This window comes from Pteropus medius, unplaced genomic scaffold (genome assembly GCF_902729225.1).
Source record: "Pteropus medius unplaced genomic scaffold, Ma_sr-lr_union100, whole genome shotgun sequence".
Lineage (NCBI taxonomy): Eukaryota > Metazoa > Chordata > Mammalia > Chiroptera > Pteropodidae > Pteropus > Pteropus medius.
Window position 1 is genome coordinate 533,422 of NW_024349569.1, and position 17,729 is coordinate 551,150.

The 17,729-nt window shown below is 32.1% G+C and overlaps 1 protein-coding gene across 6 annotated transcripts in view; it reads left to right on the forward strand.

The window, feature by feature from the left end:
- The window catches only part of ATM (ATM serine/threonine kinase), a 125,271-nt gene that overhangs the window by 31,033 nt on the left and 76,509 nt on the right, over positions 1 to 17,729 (forward strand). For all 6 annotated transcript variants that reach the window (XM_039883165.1, XM_039883162.1, XM_039883166.1 and 3 more), the window contains 11 exons: positions 1,724 to 1,806; positions 1,901 to 2,056; positions 2,850 to 2,925; positions 3,049 to 3,179; positions 5,447 to 5,567; positions 7,101 to 7,274; positions 8,364 to 8,533; positions 9,443 to 9,689; positions 12,165 to 12,280; positions 13,206 to 13,332; positions 13,766 to 13,965. In XM_039883165.1, the coding sequence (XP_039739099.1) occupies positions 1,724 to 1,806; positions 1,901 to 2,056; positions 2,850 to 2,925; positions 3,049 to 3,179; positions 5,447 to 5,567; positions 7,101 to 7,274; positions 8,364 to 8,533; positions 9,443 to 9,689; positions 12,165 to 12,280; positions 13,206 to 13,332; positions 13,766 to 13,965 (1,601 nt within the window). The remainder of the gene's footprint in view (positions 1 to 1,723; positions 1,807 to 1,900; positions 2,057 to 2,849; positions 2,926 to 3,048; positions 3,180 to 5,446; positions 5,568 to 7,100; positions 7,275 to 8,363; positions 8,534 to 9,442; positions 9,690 to 12,164; positions 12,281 to 13,205; positions 13,333 to 13,765; positions 13,966 to 17,729) is intronic.

Genomic DNA, 17,729 nt, shown 5'->3' on the forward strand with positions numbered 1-17,729 from the left:
TCTCTACACACACACATGTGCGCGCGCACATACACATCTCTTTCTGAATCATTTTAAGATTAAGTTGCAGATGTGATGCCCCTTATACATCAGTGTATATGTCATAAAAACAATGATACTTCCCTGTATAACAACAGTATAATCATCTGGAATATAACACTATTACTGCATTTAGCTTTCAGGTCCGTTCAGTCGCTTTCAGGTCCGTTCAGTCTCTTTCAGTCTGATACTGTTCCTTAGTCTTATCTTTCATGACTTTCATATTTTTTAATAGTATAGCTACTTGTTCTGTAGAATTCTTTACTTTGAGTTTTTCTCATGTTTCCTCATGATTATATTTAGATTTAGACTTTGGTGAGAATATTACAAAAGTAATCCCTCTCCTGCCCTACACCACATCAATCTATCCATCTACTGATTGATATCTCCAATTCCAATAAATTAATCATAGGATTTGTTTATTTCTCTGTATTTATAGCTCCCTTTTCCATCAATAAGAAACTAGGCTTTCCACTGAACCTCAATACATTTGCTTGTTTACCCAATATTCTTATATATATAACTACTCTGCTGACCATGTGGGCCATCCCTTAGCCTTAGTACTGGTGACCATGTGTGGAGAGACCCTGGCCCAGCGAGTATGCTGGGTGAATCCATGGTCATTTCTCTAGTCTCAGCAAATTGGTAAATATGCCAGGTGATTTTCCCAGCTTTGGGAAACATGCCAGGTGATTCCTTAATTAGAACTTCTTAGAAACATAAAGGTTGAATTCCTGGTAGAATCCCTGGTCATGTTCTAGCTGTGGCGAACATGATGGTTGAGCCCCTGGCTCCAGCAAACATGCTTGGTTGAGTCTTGTTTGATCCCCTGGTTTCAACCCTGGCAAACACTAATCAAGTCTCCAGTCCTGACCAGTAGGGAGGGCTGTATGCTTTTCTTAAGGTTTTGCTGTTTAAAGGCACTTCAAGACACTCAGTAACATCACAACCATGACTTTTATGTCAAATATTTAAAATATCCAATTTAATGTTCTTTTATAATATCCGAGGAGTAAGAAACTTTTTTTTACGCATAGATGATAGGGAAAAAAGTCTGATTTCTTACTACAGCCAGAAAATTATTTACCAACTCTCAGAAATAGTCATAGTGCCATAGAGAGTCTTACCAGGTTGCTTTATAGAAAGATAGGTCAGGGTATTTGACTTCTTCCCTGCCTATGATTATCTCTGCTTTCTACAATTTGTTAGTAGCTTTTAAACAGTCAAGTCCTATCCCCCAGCATTATTTTGGAAGAGTGGAAACAATGTAGTTTCAGATTTTTGCTCAGGCTCTTAACCCCAACAGTGGTAGCAACTAGCATTTATTGAATTCTTACAATAATTGCTAGTCCTTTACAGTTATTTCTTTTAATCCTCACAGTAATCTGGCCAGGTAAGTGCCATATCCCCATTTTACAGGTGAAAGTACAAAGGCTCAGACGAGAAGGCAAGTTTTTTACCACACAATAGGATGTGGTATTGGGATTTGAATCTAACTCTGTTTGACTTTAAATCCTAACCCCCCCCCTTTTTTTTTTTTACTATGCTGCCTGTTTAAAAAATTTACTGCTTGTGTGGGTGCATGTGTACACACGCATGTGTCTATATATGAATTTATGGTTACGTATATATTTAAGTAAATGACATGAAAAATAAAAGCTGATTTTTTTTCTTCCTATTTTAGTATCTAGTGCTTTTAAAGGAGCTTCCTAGAGAAGAATATCCTTTGCCAATGGAAGATGTTGCTGAACTTCTAAAACCACTATCGTAAGAAATTAAAGCCATGTTATGTTCACTTTAAATTTATAAACTAACAGATGTATTTTGTTATACTTATTAAGTTAAACTTTTTCCACCATAGCAATGTGTGTTCTTTGTATCGCCGTGACCAAGATGTTTGTAAAACAATTTTAAACCATGTCCTTCATATAGTGACGAACCTATGTCAGGGCAATATAGATGCTGAGAACACAAAAGATGCTCAAGGACAGTTTCTAACAGTGATTGGAGCATTTTGGTAGGTACAGACTATGGGGTTCTTATTTTTCTTTTGCAATTTCTGATACAGATGTAAACTTTCCATTTCTGCATGTAACTATATACATGCAGTATATAGTTACCCTTAAATGTAACTCTATACATCTTTTAACAGTAGTAGAATGTAATTTGTGTTTTCTTCCTTAATTGCTTGAAGAATTAAACTGTGTTTTTCTTAAGGCCTGGCTTTCTTAACCTGTGAATTTTGAATCACTTAATAGTTTGACATGTGTGGTGAATAAAGCAAAGTGCAACAAATCTAAATTGAATTGTTGATGTTCCTAAAATGAACAAATTGGCCTTGTCACTATCTGGTTATTTCATGTGTATAGTCACAGTGTGAGGTAACACCATGATACTTATAGAGGGGCACATGTATGTCATTTAGAGCCCTCATATCATTTGACTGATAAGGACTTCTGAATCAGTGTAGAATATGGTTTTTAAAATCTTTGATATAACAACAAAAACTTTAAAAATTTTTTCTCTTTAAACTAAGTTTACTATAACGTGTTTAGATGAAGTATGATAGCCCCAAAATGAGGCATAAAGATATAAAGCTAATAATACACATTAAAATGAACTTCTTTTCAAACATATCTTGTAGCCAGAATTTTTTGGAAGGTAAGAATATTGGCATATGCTACATAATGAGAATTAAAGGTAGCATGGCAAAGAATTTTGGAAGTAACAAAATAATTCTAATGTCCAGTACTTTATTTTTCACTGCTTTTATTGGAATAATTATTTGACATCGAAATACTTTATTTCAGGCACTTAACAAAAGAGGGGAAGTGCACATTTTCTGTAAGAATGGCACTAGTAAAATGCCTTAAAACTTTGCTTGAGGTGAGTTACTCCATGTTAAATATTAGGTCTTTATAAATTTTTAAAGCACCTTTGTTTCTGTTGTTAATGCATGATTTTTCTCTTAGCATTTCATATTTAACCTTAGTTGTTCTTTTCCCATAGGCTGATCCTTATTCAAAATGGGCTGTTCTTAGTGTAATGGGAAAAGACTTTCCTGTAAATGAAGTTTTTCCACAATTTCTTGCTGATAATGATCACCAAGTTTGCATGTTGGCTGCAGAATCAATCAATAGGTAATGAGTCAGGTATTTATGAAGTATCTGGAATGTTGCAGATATCAATGCAATATCTAGCACAGTGATAGGTTACTAGTTGTGATATTAAAAATAGCTAAGACTGTAGGTCAGTTATAATTAAAAATGAATTGAAAAAATAAAAAAAAAAATAGCTAACACTTTTTGAGCATATACTCTTTGCCTGGCATTTATGTTTTCTCTTAATTCTGATAGCTCTATCACTTAGATACTATTATTTTCTCCAATTTATAAATGAAAACTTTTTGGTTTAGAGAGAGGAAGTAACTTGCTCAGTACCATACAACTAGTAAGTGATTGAATTGAACGAAGTGCATCTAGTACTGTTTATGAGAGATGTAGAATGTTTGGATGTTACTATAATTTTATTATGAGTTTGTAAAATGAGTTTACATTGTGCCTATTATAATTGTTTATTCAAGTAAACATACAGTCATAGGGATCTGTTTTATGTTTCTATCATAGGGATCTGTTTTATGTTTGAGTCCTGAAGCAAATACTAATTCCTTAAAGACTGTATGTTTATCAGGTTATCAAATTGATTTTTAAGCTCTAAATTGTAACCTACCTGTACTTTTCCCACTTTGCTCTTCCTGTAAATAAAGCATCCTTCTGCTTAATTTTTATCTATAGCATTTGTTACTACTTGAAATATTTTAACATTACCTGGGATATAAGCTCCTAGAAGTCATTGGTTTTTGTCTGTTCTGTTCATTACTAGGTGTATATTTAGCACCTAAAACAATACTTGGTATGTGGTAGGTGTTTAATAATTTGTAAAATCAATGAATATTTGAAAAAATTATACTTTTAAAACATCAAAGCTGGAAATCGTTTGAGTAACTTTATTGTTCAAATGCAAGTAACCAGTAATTAAAGTTCACAGTAAAGAAGTTACCCCAACAGTCATACAGACATATGTGTTAGATAACCTAATGTGTTCAAAGTTTGAATGTGCTGATAGTAATGTTTTCATAAATCAGAATTGTGTCTTAATTCCTCAGGTTTGGGACTCTTTTCAGTTAAAACATAGTGCATTGGAAGGATTGCTAAGGAATGTGAACTTTACTTCAAAGATAGAAAATATATACTGAAGTTAAAGATCTGGGATTAGACTCAGAAACAGAAAAAACTGATGGTTACCATAGGAGAAGGGGGTGGGAAAATGGATGAAAAAAGGTAAAGGAGAATGAGATATAAACTTCCATTTATAAAAGAAATAAGTCACAGAGATGTAGTGTACAACTCAGGAAATATAGTCAATAATATTGTAATAATTTTGTATAGTGACAGATGGTCACTATACTTAGTGTGGTGACCTCATCATAAGGTATGTAAATGTCAAATCACTATGTGTTACACCTGAAACTAATGTAATTTTGTATTTTTGTATGCCAACTATAACAAAAAAAATTTTTTTTTTAAAGGATGAGGTTATAGAGGATCATAAGTTGGATGTAATAAAGCAGTGTAGTGGTGGCATTGAACTATCTCTTAAGATTCAAAAATGTGTAAATTCAAGAATGGCATGAACGTAGCATTTGTTGTTGTTTTTTTTTTTGTAGTTTTTTTACTTGTTAGATATTTAATACTGTGTTATTTTATGAGAAACTGGAGAAATCAGAGGAACACCAAAAAGTTTAAAAGTTTTGATACTATAAAAGCATAAAGGAAAAAATTGATTAAAGAATTGTCCTTAAATATGCTAGGATATTTTGCAGAAGTCACCAACTGTGCTCCATCACATAAAAAAAATTTTTTTAATGGCACATCAAGACATTAAGCTATTAATTTTCAGAGTGGTTAAATATTAGAGCACGTTGTCATAGGAGTCTGGCTTCTTCTAATTGGCATTTGACCAGAGGACAATTTTTCTTTTCTGGCTAGTTTGAGTTTAGGGCTATTCAAGTTTGGCAATAAGCTAAAAGATTTTTTGAGACCCTTTATAGTTTGGCAATGTTTCTTTTCTGGCTAGTTTGAGTTTAGGGCTATTCAAGTTTGGCAATAAGCTAAAAGATTTTTTGAGACCCTTTGTAGTTCTAGGAGAAAATAGAGTATATGGTAAAGACCCTAATATTAAGCAGTGGATCTGAACCACTTTAATTGGGCCTAGATTTTCTTAGTCTTTTGAAAGAAAATCTAGTGTGTTAGTATGTCTCACAGAGTGACTTATTTTTGTCCTGTAATATATTTTGGAAAGTAGTTTGAGATAAAAAATTATTTCACTTTTTGGTTTTTTTTTTAAGATTATTTCAGGATGTGAAACAAGCAAGTTCTTCCACATTATCGAAAGCACTTCCTTTGAAGCTTCAACAAACAGCTTTTGAAAATGCATACTTGAAAGCTCAGGAAGGAATGAGAGAAGTGGTAAATTTAGTAATGCATATTTGATATTATGTACTTTTTATAAACATACTGTATTACTTTACCATGTTTGGCCTGATAGTTTATATTTAATAGTTTACAGTATAAGATTAGACTAGAACAACTTATGAATTGATTGAAATTGCTTTATTTACAGGTAAGAATTGGCAGTTTCCTTTGGTTCAACTTATATGTAGCATTTTTCTGGGAAAAGCAATTTACTGAGGTTTTATGGGAGTATAAATGCCTTCCTTTTTTATTAAAAGCTTTTTAATGAGACCTAAATAAAATCTAATTCAGAACAGGTGACAATAGGAAGAAATGGATTTTGAAAATGTTCTAATAGGTAAGATCAGATTATTTTAGTGTTCTTTAGTGACCTTATGATTTTCATAGTTCTCTGTAGAATAATTGTTTTTTTTTAAATGGCAAGATTTATTTTAGTGTTAGAATTTATTCATTTATTTATGCCTTGAATTTTTTGTAAAAAGTATATGAGTAATCTGTGATAGCACAAGACTAAAAAGGATAGTTGTATGAAAGAATGTGAATTTAGAAAAAGATTTCAATAGAATGGAAAGATGAGTGTAAAGTAATAGAGATAATGTACATTATACATTTTAAAATCAGCCTGTCATGTGCAGAAATGCAAAATATTGACCTGACAGCAATTCATTTACAAAAAGATCTAAGAAGTTTTACATCTTAGAGCACAGTATGAATCAACATTGTAATAGTTATTCAGAAAAGCAAATTCTGACTTTGACATCATTAATAGAAGCATACTGTCATGAACAAGTTGGTAAGAATTTGATCTGTACATTTTAGAGGGCAGTTAGCATGTTGGTGCTGAGTAAAAGTTGATTTTTAACTAGAATGTTAGAGATTCTATAGATCTGTCTCTTATAAGGAATAGGTGAAGAAGTAGACTTAGTAGAAACCTCATAGCTATTTTTAAACATGTCAATGCTTGCCATTTTTTAAAAGAAGTAGGTTCTTTCTTTTTCTTGTACCAAAAAACAGAACTAGAATCAGAGAGTACCAGTTTGTTTTTCTATATGTGAAGAGAAACTTCTGTCAAGTATAAGTAATCAAAAAATATACACATCTGTTGGGATATAATAAATGATGATTAAACTAGAAGTATATGTCATGCTATTTAGTTACATGGTTTTATTATTCCTTTTGGTAATATATATGATATTTTAAAATGTATAAAGACCTATATATTATAGTGATAATAAACATGAGATATAGTTGGTATAACTTTTAATCTCTCACCTTCTTGCAATATCTTTCTTCTTTTCTTTAAAGTACTTTATATCTCACTAAAAATTTTAGCAGTTCTTTCCATAATATCAAAAGCAGTTTTTCCCACTCTAGAAACTGATGTTTTCTCAAAATCTCTACTCTTAGCTCCATCTGTAGGATTTAAACTATTCACTGAGTGCTTAGATGTCATGGTGTACTTTGCTTTTAGACTGATAGGTTTATTTGTAATGTTTAAATATTTACATTATTTTTAAAATTCTAAAGTCCCACAGAGCTGAGAATCCTGAACTTTTGGATGAGATTTATAATAGAAAAGCTGTTTTACTGATGACAATAGCAGTGGTTTTATACTCTAGCCCTGTCTGTGAAAAACAGGCTTTGTTCGCCCTATGCAAGTCCGTGAAAGAAAATGGATTAGAACCTCACCTCATTAAAAAGGTACATGTGGATGGATATTTTTTATTATAATCTTTTTTGGGTAAGTTCTAAATAATTTAAAAATTTAAAGTAGAATTTTAAAGCAGTACTTATGAAAAGACTTGGAGACAGTTTTATTTTTTAGATTTGGAATATTGGAAAGTAGTAACTTTTTAAATAGTGTATTAATTTGTATGCAGGGTCATTTCTTGCATTCAATTTAAGAGTATTTCACAAGGCATTCTTTGAACTAACAAGGATGAATGACCTGTCATCATGTAGACCAGGCCCTCTGGAATAGCATTTATTGAGGGAAACACATGAAAAAAGCACATATTTTCCCTGGTGAGTTCTGGGGCAGGACATAAGGATCTAGCAGGGCTGGGAGTCAAATTTTAGAATTATGAAGCTTTTAAATTGCATGATTAGGGAAGGAGGACCAGGGTCCAGCCTTGCAGTTACATCTGCACAGTGTTATAGAGTGTGCATCCATGCCCTGTTCCACTACCTCAGAATTCGTGGTTTGGGAAGTTCCAAGCCTTTCCGTTGTAGATTTTAACATGATGATTGGCCTTATATGCCATTTGGCATTCTACCAGCATAGTTTCCATGGAGCTTTATATTGGGCCAACCCACAGGTAGTCAGTCTTAGGCATGTAAATCTTTTATTTCTCAGGATTAAAAAAAGAAGTCGTTTTTAAAAAAATTATACAATTATACTACTTAATTATTGTAAGTGGAATATAGTGTTTGGATTTTTCTCATTTGGATTTAGGACTGAGAAGAAGGATTGTTTTACTTTAGATTGTCCTTTGCAATATAATCAAATGTTGAAAATTGCAATGTATTTTCCTGTTTTTATTCATTTACCATTTATTAAGGTTTTTTTATGTGCCAGGCACGGTGCGAAGTGTATTAAATGCATTTTTCTTATTTAGTCTTGCCAAAGTGGGTACTTTTATTATCCCTATCTCATAGATGAGTAAATCAAGGTATAGAAAAGTTAAATGAATAATTAAAATCATACTGTAAGTAAATATTAACAAAGATTTAAATAATATATTATTTCAATGTTTTCTTGAAGCTTTGACTTATTCTTGATTTGTACAGGTTTTAGAGAAAGTTTCTGCAACTTTTGGATATAGTCATTTAGAGGACTTCATGGCTTCTCATTTGGATTATCTGGTTTTGGAATGGCTAAATCTTCAAGATACTGAATATAGCTTATCTTCTTTTCCTTTTGTTTTATTAAACTATGCAAACGTTGAGGATTTCTATAGGTAGGTTTATATACAGCACATATGAAATATGTTTAATTTAAAATTAGGTAATGATATTTGGCAATCCCACCTCCACACATGCAGAGTAGGAGGCTGTATAGAAAAGGGGCAGCACAGCTTGTTTTAATGAAATTATATTGAAGGGAATCTGTGGACTTAGGATCTGGTCCTAACTGTGCCAATAACCAGCTATGTGACTTTAGGCAAGCCATCTAAACAGCCTTTGGGATTTGTTTTTCTTAGTAATCTGTAAAGTAAGAGAGTTACACAGGAGCTCTTTAATGTTCCCTTCAGCTTTAACATTGGATAATCACTATGAAAAGTTAAAGATAAATTACCAGTGGCTCATTATTTCTGCCTTGTTTTTCTTTTCTGCTGCTTGACTATAGGATGTTTAGTCATTTTAATTTTATCGTAAAAATATTTTGCTAACTGATTCTAGAGAAGAAAATTTTGAAAATGGAAAGGTTTGAAACAACTAAAGAGTGATGCTTAGGTATCAGGATGTTGGGAAGGCATTTCATAATTGTTTATAGTGATCCTTATTGTTCATTCATTTTGACAATAAAATTTACATTTTTTGAATTTATAAATTGCTTTCACATTTCATTTTATAATAGTTTTGCATGAATTGCTTATGCAGAAGAAATAAATACAAATTCGATTTCTGTTTTTTTTGGTCACAGAATTAGGGTAGTGTATTCTAAGATCTTTTTTTTTTTAGTGTGATTGTTTAGAACTTACCTAACTTTATTTCTCCATTTATAAAATTAGAGTAAGAATATCTAATGATGTAGATTAAATGATATTCTAATGCTTATTAAAGCATTTTGTTATTTTAAGAACTATATTATAAAATTTTGCTTTGAAAAGTTACATATAACATATTTAAAATTTTCATATTTTTAGATCTTGTTATAAAGTTTTGATTCCACATCTGGTAATTAGAAGTAATTTCGATGAAGTGAAATCCATTGCTAATCAAATTCAAGAAGACTGGAAACATCTTCTAACAGACTGCTTTCCAAAGATTCTTGTAAATATTCTTCCTTACTTTGCCTATGAGGGTACAGGAGACATTGGGATGGGACAGCAAAGAGAGACTGCTACCAAAGTCTATGATATGCTTAAAGATGAAAACTTCCTAGGAAAACAGGTATGACTTCAACCTTTACATGCATTTTATCCCCTAATTGATCTGAGGTGTAACTTTAAAGTTTTAAGGCTCTTTATTTATTTATGCAGTTAAATTTAGTATGTGGTAATCACTATCTAGCATAGACAATCCATGAATTTTTTTGTTGTTATACAGTGTTCTCTCCTTTTGATTGGCTTTTAAATTAAATGTTTTCAGTCAGAAATTTAAAAAAATAACTCAATTTTATTTTTTTCTTTTTAAAATTTATTTTAATTGGCAATAATAATAGATGCAAGTTGTTAAGTTCAAATAGTACTGACAATGTTTAGAAAAATTTCCTCACTTCATTAAGTCCTTCACTTTTCAAGGAAAAGTACAATCCCAAGTTTTTATACCCTGCTCTTCCTTTTTTTCCATGACTATCTTCTAACATATGATATAATTTATTTGTGAATTATGTTCATTGTTTATTATCAATCTTGTCTACCATAAGTACTATGAAAGTAAAATTTTTTTTCTTTTTTTTTTCTGATGTATACTGACGATCTAGTATATATTGAGTACTCATTATTTGATAAAAGATAGAGTCATGTTAAAAAGGATCTAACAGTTTGTTTTATAATTTATATGCATCCAAACTTATTTGAGGTAACTTATATTAAAGAACATTTTAAATCTTTTTTAAGGTAAAAGAGGAGTGGTCAGCCCAATTTGTTTTTAATGTAATTAAAAGATGACTGAACAAGTTTGGTTATCATTAGAATTACAATTGGATAAACTCCAAGAGACTCTTTTTGGTTGTCCAGTTATCTACATTGAAACAAGAAATGGAACAGCAAATTTCTTAGTTGCTTAGGTAGACCATTGCCAGTCAGAGCTGGTTATGTCTGTAGTCTGGAGGCAAATGGTGAGCAGAGGGGCCCCTTTCTCAAAAGACAGTTGGAACAGAATGTTGGCACTCCAAAGGTAATGGAATTACGCGAGGACAATCTGTTGCTACCACCTCCCACCCAATCTCCCAGTTAAGACTTCTGAGCAGGCCTAATCTTATTATTCTTATTTATGTATTTAAACCAAAAGATAGCAATTTTCAGAGTCAGAATTAGTCTAGGAGGGAAAGGTGATTATATTAAACCCTGATTAAAACACCAATCTCAAGAACAGAGACAAAAATTAAATAATTTCTTGGTTAAAAACATAAATTTTTGTTAGTCTCCATTTTATTTAGCATGAAATTTTAAGTTAATTTTTTGTTTCTCTAATAGTGCTTTCTCTGAATCTTCTAGATTCTTTTTTCTGTCAATAAGTGTTGATGTGACTGTTATCAGTCTTCCAGTCTTCTAAAAACTGCCAATTTGTTGACTGCCTAAAATATTTACAGTTATAAGATAGTTTAGCTATGCGTAGACATCTGAACAATTTATATGTACTTTAGCTAAACATTACAAGTCTGACTTATTAGAGAGTCATATAAAACTAGTGAATTCAGTTGTCATCTTATGTGTAAGGAAGCTCATTAATTTTTTTCTTTGATATTTATCAGACCTGGCTAATTTTTCCTTGCTTAATCCAGATGTATTTCAAAATGAGGCTGAGTTTTTAAAAGGGCTGAAACCTTGGAAATGATGACTTGAACAACTGAGATGTAAGCCTGAGGGAAAGGCTAGGATTTTTACATTAGGTTTCTTGTCACATTCAAAAATATTTCTGTTATTTGGAAGTATTTCCAAACCTTGTCCATCAGGTAAATCAGCCATTTGCCTTTTTAGTTTAGAGCACTGTAATTCTTTATTTGGAGTGCTAATCAATTCACTTTTAAGGTTGTCACACAGTTCTCAATCATTTGACAGAAGTGTAATGTAGCAGATCCATCCTTTATATTTAGTGAATTTATGCTTTTTGTGAGGCTACCTGTAGCAAGAAGTGGGTTGATGAAGATTGTGCCCCTGTAGGGAAGGATTTTAGTCTACTGTTGATGACAGGGAATATGAGTAGCGGCTAGCCTCAGAATTTGGAGTATCAACCAAAGTAGAAATCTGGGGAGAAGTCATGCAGGGAACAAAGAGATGACTATTACCGGTCACTGATAATTCTTACTAGCAAAGTTTTCTATGTTCCCAAATAAGAGTAAAATGCAAATTGAGGAGAAGCATAGATCAGTGGGGAATTTGGTTGATGCGAAAATGATTAGGTTGAGGAATTTAATATTAAACCTGAAGCCTAAGTCTATTAAAATGATTCTTCAAAATTTAACTAAAGAATTGGATTAGAGAGTCTTATTTGGTATAATTTCCCTGCTGTCCTTTACTTTATAAATCGGTGGCATAGCAGAGAAAGTGGAGTTAGCTGTATGTCTTGCACATTTTAGATCTTTCATCATTTATTTCCTTCTATGGCCACTGAATAATTTTGGAAATGAGGCTAAAGTGAGCCCCTTGAGCTGTTTTAAAGGTCATGGACATAAAAACTTAACTTAATTTCGTATCTTTACAGATTGATCATTTATTTGTTGCTAATTTACCAGAGATTGTGGTGGAGTTACTGATGACATTACATGAACCGGCAACTTCTGGTACCAGCCAAAGCACTGACCTCTGTGATTTTTCAGGGTACGGGTATTTAAAACTTACCGAATTAGCTGCAATTTCAGAAGTTCCTTGGGAAGTTTATTGATTGACACCTTCAAATGTCTATTTCAGTTTTTAGGCACGTACTCTGCTTTTAAAATTGTTTCTTTAAAAATAACTTCTTTTGAATTGGTTAACTCATCTGCTTCTGCTATAGTCCTGCCACAATAACTGCTCTTTCTGGTTGACTCCCTTGTTTGTAAATTCAATGATCTTTTTTGTTCTCCATCTTCCTGTAGTGTTTGAGCATTGTATCATCTGTTGCCTCTTGAAAATGTCTTCTTTATGAAGTATTCCTCGTTCTCCTTTTCTATGACTTGTCTTTTCATCGTGTTCCTTAGCTCTCAGAATGTACTGTACTACAATTTAATTTGGATGTGAAACTCACTTGGTTGTACGTGAATGTTAGAATTATTTTCCCAACTTGATTATAAACTGCTTAAAAGCACCCTTTATTTTTTTATATGCCTTAGTGCTAGGCATATAAATTATAATGATATCTACCAGAGTACTTTTGTATGTATACTTTCATTTGATATAGTGTTTAATAGCTGTGTCTTAAAATATTATTGCATTTACAGTAATAGCGTAGAGTTTTAATTCAGACCTGGAGTGGCTCCTTTGTGGAAATGCCATTAACTTAATAAAAGATTTTTTAAACAAATCATTGAAAACTGATTAAGCCCCAGAAGGTAAATATCTAAATATTCTGGTTTATATATATAGACTAAGATGTCATTTGTGATTTTATTAAAAATCTACTTTTTTAGTAGAAATATAATTTTTAAATTTAGGATTATTATAATCTAAATTTTTATTCTAGAATTTCATTGGTCTGGCAACCAAATCTGTTTTTTCTTGATAATTTTGTTCTGAAAATGATGACAGTTTTTCCTGTAACTCTTAGGGATTTGGATCCTGCTCCTAATCCACCTCATTTTCCATCACATGTGATTAAAGCAACATTTGCCTATATCAGCAATTGCCATAAAACCAAGTTTAAAAGCATTTTAGAAATTCTTTCCAAAAGCCCTGTGAGTATACATTACTGGTATAGTTACTGAAGAGAGAATTCTTTCTTTTTTGGCTAAAAAAGAGAAAAAGTAAACAAATGGAAAATTCATCTGAATTAAAAAGAAAAACATAAGTTTATATCTTGGTATTATACTTGTCAATATTAATTGAAATATGTTACATATGAGGGCTGAATTTTGTGATACTTTAGTCATATATTGAGTCAGAGAATTTTTTTTAAGAATATGCTATTATAGTTTACTATCTGAAAATTAAATAGACAATAGCTTTTTTATGTTTAAGATAGTAATTTTCTTAACGTAATATTTTATATGCAATATCAGACCCAAAACTGAATTCTGTAATTTAGTTATTTTGAATACAAAATGTATTTCTTATAGCTGAGTATACATGATTTGAGAACTTTTTACTAAATATGTCTTTATTTTCTAGGATTCATATCAGAAAATTCTTCTAGCCATATGTGAGCAAGCAGCTGAGACAAATAACATTTATAAAAAGCACAGAATTCTTAAAATATATCACCTATTTGTTAGTTTATTATTGAAAGATATAAAAACTGGCTTAGGAGGAGCTTGGGCCTTTGTTCTTCGAGATGTTATTTATACTTTGATTCACTATATTAACAAAAGGTAAATAATATATATAGACCAATGTATAAGTATTTTTCTCTTCTCTTAATTGAAAATTTGTGTTTCTAGAGGTAGAAGCCAGAGTACTATTCTCCGAATTTTGCGCTTTTTTTGCATTTTTAAAAATTTTTTATTTTTCAATTATAGTTGACATGCAATATTTTATCAGTTTCAGGTGTACAACATAGAGATTAGACATTTATATAATTTATGAAGTGATCACACCAATAAATCTAGTATCCATCTGACATCATACATAGCTATTACAATATTATTGATTATATTCTCTATGCTATACTTTATATCCCCATGACTGTTTTTAACTACCAATTCGTACTATTTAATCCCTTTCCCTTTTCACCCATTCCCTTAGATCCTCCTCCCATCTGGCAACCATCAAAATGTTCTCTATCTTCGAGTTTATTGCTGTTTTGTTTGTTAGTTTCTTTTGTTTTTTAGATTCCACATATAAATGAAATCATGTGATATTTACTTTCTCTGTCTTATTTAGCATAATACCTTCTAGATCCATCCATGTTATCGCAGATGGCAAAATTTTGTTCTTTTTTATGGTTTAGTAATATTCCATTGTATATATGCACCACTTCTTTACCCATTCATCTATTGAAGGACAGTTAGGTTGCTTCCATAGCTTGGCTATTGTAAATAATACTGCAGTGAACATAGGGATGCATATATCTTTTTGAATTAGTGTTTTGGGTTTCTTTGGATACATACTCAGAAGTGGGATTACTGGGTCCTCTTTGTTTCTTGTTACAGCCTTTGTTTTATAGTCAGTTTTGTCTGTTATAAGTATTGCTACCCTAGCTGTTTTTTTATTTGTTTGTTTGTTTCCATGAAATGTTTCCATTCCTTTACTTTCAGTCTTTGTCTGTCTTTTGATCTGAAGTGAGTCTTTTGTAGGCAGCATATGTAAGGATTTTATTTCCTTATCTGTTCAGCCACTCCGTCATTTAATCCATTTACATTTAAAGTAATTGTTGAAAGATATCTAGTTATTGCCATTTTGTTATTCATATTTTTAATCTTTTTTCTTCTTAAAGGAGTCCCTTTAACATTTCTTGTTCTACTGGTTTGGTGGTGATAAATTCCTTTAGCCTTTTCTTGTCTGGGATGAATTTTACTTTTTAATATATATTGTATTTGCCTGTATTTTTTACAAATTGCAATACTACTTCTCCACCTCTAGAAACCCTAAGTACTAGGGTCTTCAACAGTTTAAAATAAATATTCTAATTTTATTTTATTTATTTATTTTTTTCTATTTCTATTTAAAAAAATTGGTTAATGAAATTCAGTAAGTTTCAGGTGTACAATTTAGCAGTAAGGCATATATATATATATATATATATATATATATATTGTGTGTTCATCGCCCATAGTTAGGTTTCTGTCACCACATATTTGACTCCTTTTACTCCATCTACCTCTCCCCTCCCCCCCGCTCTCTGGTAACCACTAGTATATTGTCCATGTCCATTAGTCTCTGTTTGTCCTGTTCATTTGTTGCTTTTAGGTTTATATCCCACATATAAGTGATATCATGTGGTTTTCAACTTTTTCTGTCTGGCTTATCCCACTTAGCATGATCATCTCAAGGTCCATCTACATTGTGACTAATGGAGGTATTTCATCTTTTCTTATGGCTGAGTAATATAGTCCATTGTACATATGTACCACAGCTTCTTTATCCAATCATCTATCGTAGGACACTTTGGTTGCTTCCATGTCCTGGCCACCATGAATAATGTTGCTATGTACACTGGTGTGCAAATATCTTTTCGGATATGGGTTTTCAAGTCTTTGGGGTAAATACCCAGTAGAGGAATTGCTGGATCATATAGTAGATCAATTTTTAGTTTTTTGAAGAACCTCATACTGTTTTCCATAGTGGCTGTACCAATTTGCAGTCCCACTAGCAGAATATGAGGGTTCCTTTTTCTTTTACAGAAGAAAAAGTTATTACTTGCCCTGTTGATAACAGCTATTCTAACAGGTTTGAGATAGTATCTCATTGTGGTTTTGATTTGCATTTCCCTAATAGCTAGCGAGGTTGAGCATCTTTTTGTGTGTTTGTTGGCCATTTGTATGTCTTCTTGGGAGAAGTGTCTGTTCAGGTCCTCTGCCCATTTATTGAATTGTTTGTTTTTTTGTTGTTATTGAGACGTATGAGTTCTTTGTATATTTTAGATATTAGGCCCTTATTGGAGGTGTTGCTTGCAAATATATTTTCCCATTCGGATGGTTGTCTCTTTGTCTTGTTGACGGTTTCTTTTGCTGTGCAGAAGCTTTTTAGTTTTATATATTCCCATTCATTTATTTTTGCTTTTATTTCCCTTGCCTTTGAGATCAAATTCATAAAATCTTCTTTAAGCCCAAGGTCCTTGATTTTAGTTCCTGTGTTTTCTTCTATGCAATTTATTGTTTCAGGTCTTAATATTCAGGTCCTTAATCCATTTTGAGTTAATTTTGGTGTGTGGTGATAGACATACAATGTTTTGACAGAGATTTCCTTGACTACTAGGAGCCAAGAGAGAGAAATAAAACCTTTTCTAGTCTTTGTAGATTGGTTCTTTGTTAGGGCTCTCCCTTAATACTTAGATGTGCACCAAGCCTAGGAATCAGCCCAAAGTGAAAGCTTATGGTCTTCTCAGGTAGTTTTTGAACATGCATCTTACCTTGGGCATGTGTGTGGCTTTCTAAACTCCCTGGATATATGGGCAATTTTGAATGCTCTAATTTCCCAAGGAAGCCCTCCCGCTAGATTTCCCACCTAGATATTAGCCAGTTTATTGTATGTCTCTACAGTAATCTTTTGTCCCAGGCAGCTGTGGGTTGTTGGTCAGCCTTACAATGTTTTCTGTGAATACCCTCAGCTTTTCCAGCTGTGGGGTGATTCAGGTTAGGCAAAACAGAGGTCAGTTCCCCTCAGTCCTTCAGGTAGCTCCCAGACAAGTTTAGAACAGACATACACAATAATAATTTGTGAGTAAGGCCTGCTCTGCTTTCTCTGGAAATGAGGACCAGGATCCCACATTGGGAATTAGGGAATGCAGTTTTCCTGACTATGGCCAAGCTGGGTGGAGGTGGGGCAAGAGCAAGTAAAGTCACCATAAAGCTTTTCTACAGTTTTTAAGTTGCCATTTTCTTGATTGATTAAGCATTTGCTTGATTGCTATAAATCTTTGACTATTTAGAGTTCTAACAAAGTTCTGACAGTTATACTTTTTAAAAAAAATTTATAATACAAATGATTTTTATTCTGTACTATTCTTAGAGATCCTTCCATGACAGGCTTCAGAGCTGCCACCTCTTTTAAAAAATTTTTTTAAATTTATTTTTCAATTACAGTTGACATACAATATTACATTAGTTTCAGGGACAACATTTATATACCTTTACAAAGTGATCATCCTAAGTCTAGTACCCATCTAACACCATATATAGTTATTACAATATTATTGACGTTATTTCCTATGCTGTACCTTACATTTCCATGACTTTTTATAAATAGCAATCTGTACTTCCTAATCCTTTTTTGCCTATCCCCCTAATTCCCCTCCCATCTGACTACCATCAATTTGTTTTCTGTATTTATGAGTTTGTTTTTGTTTGGTTTGTAAATTGGTGCAGCTAGCGTAGAAAACAGTATGGAAGTTCAAAAAAATAGAACTACTATATGACCCAGCAATCTTACTTCTGAGTATTTATCTGAAGAAATCTAAAACATTAATTCAAAAAGA